The 3,615-nt window shown below is 39.8% G+C and overlaps 1 protein-coding gene across 1 annotated transcript; it reads left to right on the top strand.

Moving 5' to 3' along the window:
• Positions 1 to 270: 270 nt before the first annotated feature.
• On the top strand, positions 271 to 2,522 carry LOC144553511 (putative CCR4-associated factor 1 homolog 6). The gene is made up of 2 exons (XM_078301700.1): positions 271 to 955; positions 1,883 to 2,522. The coding sequence occupies exons 1-2, from the start codon at positions 453 to 455 to the stop codon at positions 2,214 to 2,216; spliced, it is 837 nt and encodes a 278-aa protein (XP_078157826.1). The 5' UTR covers positions 271 to 452; the 3' UTR covers positions 2,217 to 2,522.
• Positions 2,523 to 3,615: the final 1,093 nt, after the last annotated feature.

Below are 3,615 nucleotides of genomic sequence, written 5' to 3'. Positions count from 1 at the left end.
GCGATTTATAATCGGACGGCCCAGATCTACTCTCAAAATTTATGTTACAACAGAGGTTCGGACTTAGGTGATCGAGTACGTTCCCCCCAGGTACCTGAGATAAAATTGAAAATAATGGACGGCTGAGATTGTTCCCAGTTGGGCCAAACTCAATCCGGAACCGGTTGGAACTGCAGGGTTTTTGTTTTAAGATTCGTGCCAGATTTATGGCTTGCACCTCAGGTACCTGGTGTGATACGGATTCCAGGTGATCGATACATGATTAGCCATCCCTATTTCTCCGGCCCAATCTTCTTTCTCCAGCCGCTCCATCTCTTTTAAATAAATATCCCCTTCTCTCAACCCTTCTCTGATGGGAGCTTAACCTTTCTTCTTCGCGCAAATATCCTTCCCCAACCAAACCCGAGTTCAAGAAGACTCTCAGAATCGATCTCCCCTCCATTGATGACTCTATGTCGACCGACTCGATCCTCCCGAAAAGTGACGACACGGTGCAGATCCGCGAGGTATGGCACGACAATCTCGAATCCGAGTTCGATCTGATTCGAGAAATCGTTGACGACTTCCCCTTTGTTGCCATGGATACCGAGTTTCCCGGAATAGTGTGCCGCCCGGTTGGGACCTTTAAATCCACATCCGATTTCAACTATGCGACCTTGAAAGCCAACGTGGACATGCTCAAGTTGATCCAGCTAGGGTTAACGTTCTCTGATGCATCGGGTGAGTTGCCAACGTGTGGAACTGGCCGTGGCTGCGTTTGGCAGTTTAATTTCAGGGAGTTTGATCCAGCTACGGATGTGTTTGCATCAGATTCGATTGAGCTTCTTAGACAGAGCGGGATTGACCTGGATAGAAATCGCCGTCGTGGAGTAGACGTGAGAAGGTTTGCTGAGCTGCTCATGTCTTCTGGCGTTGTGCTTAATGATTCAGTTAGCTGGGTCACCTTCCACAGCGGGTAAGTTTAATGTTTTATTGGTATACCGTATGATTGGGTATCTTTTATGATGAGTAATGATCGTTGCTAAGGCCATATAAATCTTATTGGGGGTTATCATTAACTTTGTGTGGTCACTTTTAGGTCCAATAGAAGGAATTCTTCATCTCACAGTAAACCCTAATAAAAGAAGTTATCTTTTTAAGGATTAAAATTGTTATAAGCTTCAATTGACTTCCTATGATGGGAAAAGGTAAAAAGAGAGAGAAAATGTATTTCCTAAAAGGAAGGACCTCTACTTGGCGCATAACTATAGCCCTATAAAACATCTTTGTGATCGGAGGAATCACAGGCACAGCTAAACTACCTGATATGTAAGAATCAGGAAACACAGTACTTCTGGTTATCTTGCCAGTGCTGTTACTATCTTAATAGTTCACATTATGACTTTGCTGCCATGTATTCCAAAATCAGCGGCATGTTACTATTGGTACCTTTTTGGGTCTTTAATAGTTAGAGCTGAAGAATGGGAAGATCAAAGGAAATGTGAGGGATAAGGGTAATAAATGATGAGGAACTTGTAAAGCTGGCATTTATTTGCAGATTATATTGTTGCTGGTACATCGGGGCAGCAGACAACATAATATTATATATTCAATTAGGGTGGAAAATTGGGACTGGCCCTCGAAATTGACTCTTAACATGTGGTAAAAATGATACACAATACCCTCAACCTTAAGGCATACCTTTGGTCTCTGAAAAATGAGATAAAAACTTTAATGGAAGATGGCCTCCTCTGGTTCAATTAGTATAAACACAAATCTAATCCAAAAGTTTTATACTGAAAAACGATGAAAATCTGGCCCATTTTATCAGATTTATTGTTTAATAGGACTTGCACTCAATTTCAACCTGGTCGATTGCTTATTAAAGTGCGCATCTTTACAGGTACGACTTTGGTTATCTCATCAAGCTTCTCACCAGTCAGAATCTTCCAGACAGCCAAGCCAGCTTCTTTGGCCTGATTAAGATATATTTCCCTGTAGTTTATGACATAAAGCACCTCATGAAATTTTGCAACAGCCTGCACGGTGGGCTTAACAAGCTAGCGGAGCTGCTTGACGTGGAGCGGGTGGGGATCTGCCATCAGGCTGGATCTGATAGCCTGCTTACAGCCTGCGCCTTTCGCAAGCTGAAAGAGTCATTCTTTAACGGGGCAACTGAGAAGTATTCGGGTGTGCTTTATGGTCTTGGTGTGGAGAACGGGGTTAGTGCATATTGAGTATGTTGTATGGACATTCATAAAATAAGATTGTGAATGGTTCTGTGAAATGCGAAGAAAAGTGTTTGTTCTGTAAAACATAGTTCCACATTTAGTTATGATTTGTCTATTGTTGTTCTTATATCCTTAGTTTAGGTTTCAGAATTTAATATCCTTAGTTTAGGTGTAGTGTTCAGCAATTGATTGGCTAGTTGGTTTCAAGGAAAGCTTGCTTTGTAATTGTATTTAACACTCCACACGTCCACCGCCCAAGGATTGATGGTGGTAGTATCTCATACTTTTGTATTTGAGAGGAAGGTTTTGATCCCCCCCCCCCGCCCCCCCCCCCCCCCCCCCCCCCCAATTAAAAATTCATGGTGTGATCTGGTCTATTAATTTTGATGGAACACTGAAATGATAGATGCTGTTAGTAGCAAGGGTGAAATCTGACTTTCAAGATATGGATGGTTATGCTGTGAATAGGGTCAATTATGTCAAAATTTTCATATTGCGAATGAGAGTCAATTTTACTGATTTGTAACATTTTATTCAAAATTATATAAAATATTGTAAACAACTATAGGTTTTTTTTATAATTAATGGGGCTCAATTGATCCCGTACTATTAATGTCCCTCTGGTCCTGGTTACTAGTACATATACATGTGTCATATATGCATTTGAGAGTCTGCATCGTCTTCATTAACTCGAAAGAGCATCTTCTGAGTTAATACATATCGGTCATCCGATTGTAAATGGAGCTCATCCGGTCCCCGCCTAAAACATAAGAGGTCTTTAATATTAGTGCGGATTTAATTTGCACAAATCTTAAAGATGAGTGGACGGTCCATATACATAAACTCAAAAGATTTCTTTTTAAGTTAATGCAGAGGATACGAATTCCATCTGAGAACCTGCTGTTTGGTTCAGTTGAAGGTTTGAACTATTTACCATTAAACTAACCAGTACACTTGGATCTAATTTGTCCTTCTCTGATGATATCTTCTGTTACATCTTGCTCGGTTTGTGTATTCTTTTTTGGAATTTCTGATTGTCCACAGCTCACATGCCTTCGAATGGGTAAATATCATGTTTGAAATATCTAACTATGATGTTAAAAAATGGAAAATAATCTTGCTGTTGTTGTTTTATATTCTCAAGGGTCATATCATATGTTCAAGAGGCTGTTATTCTTTTTTGCTTCTAGACTGATTCTCTAAAGAGTTCATGTTAATCATTTTTTCTTGATTCTTGTTTGGCAACTCGTTAAAAGATTTTGTTGCAATTTGTTCTCAACCATCTCTGTTGCGTACTGACAACACAAAATTGAAAAAAAAAAATGTTTAACAGGACAACAGAAAATACTAGTTTAGCCTCTTATTTGCAATGGTTATTTTTGGTTTGGTATTGATAAAATGCTTA

The sequence above is a fragment of the Carex rostrata genome, chromosome 4 (assembly GCF_964058835.1).
Source record: "Carex rostrata chromosome 4, lpCarRost1.2, whole genome shotgun sequence".
NCBI classification, from domain to species: domain Eukaryota; kingdom Viridiplantae; phylum Streptophyta; class Magnoliopsida; order Poales; family Cyperaceae; genus Carex; species Carex rostrata.
This window is presented reverse-complemented; position numbering and strand designations above follow the sequence as displayed.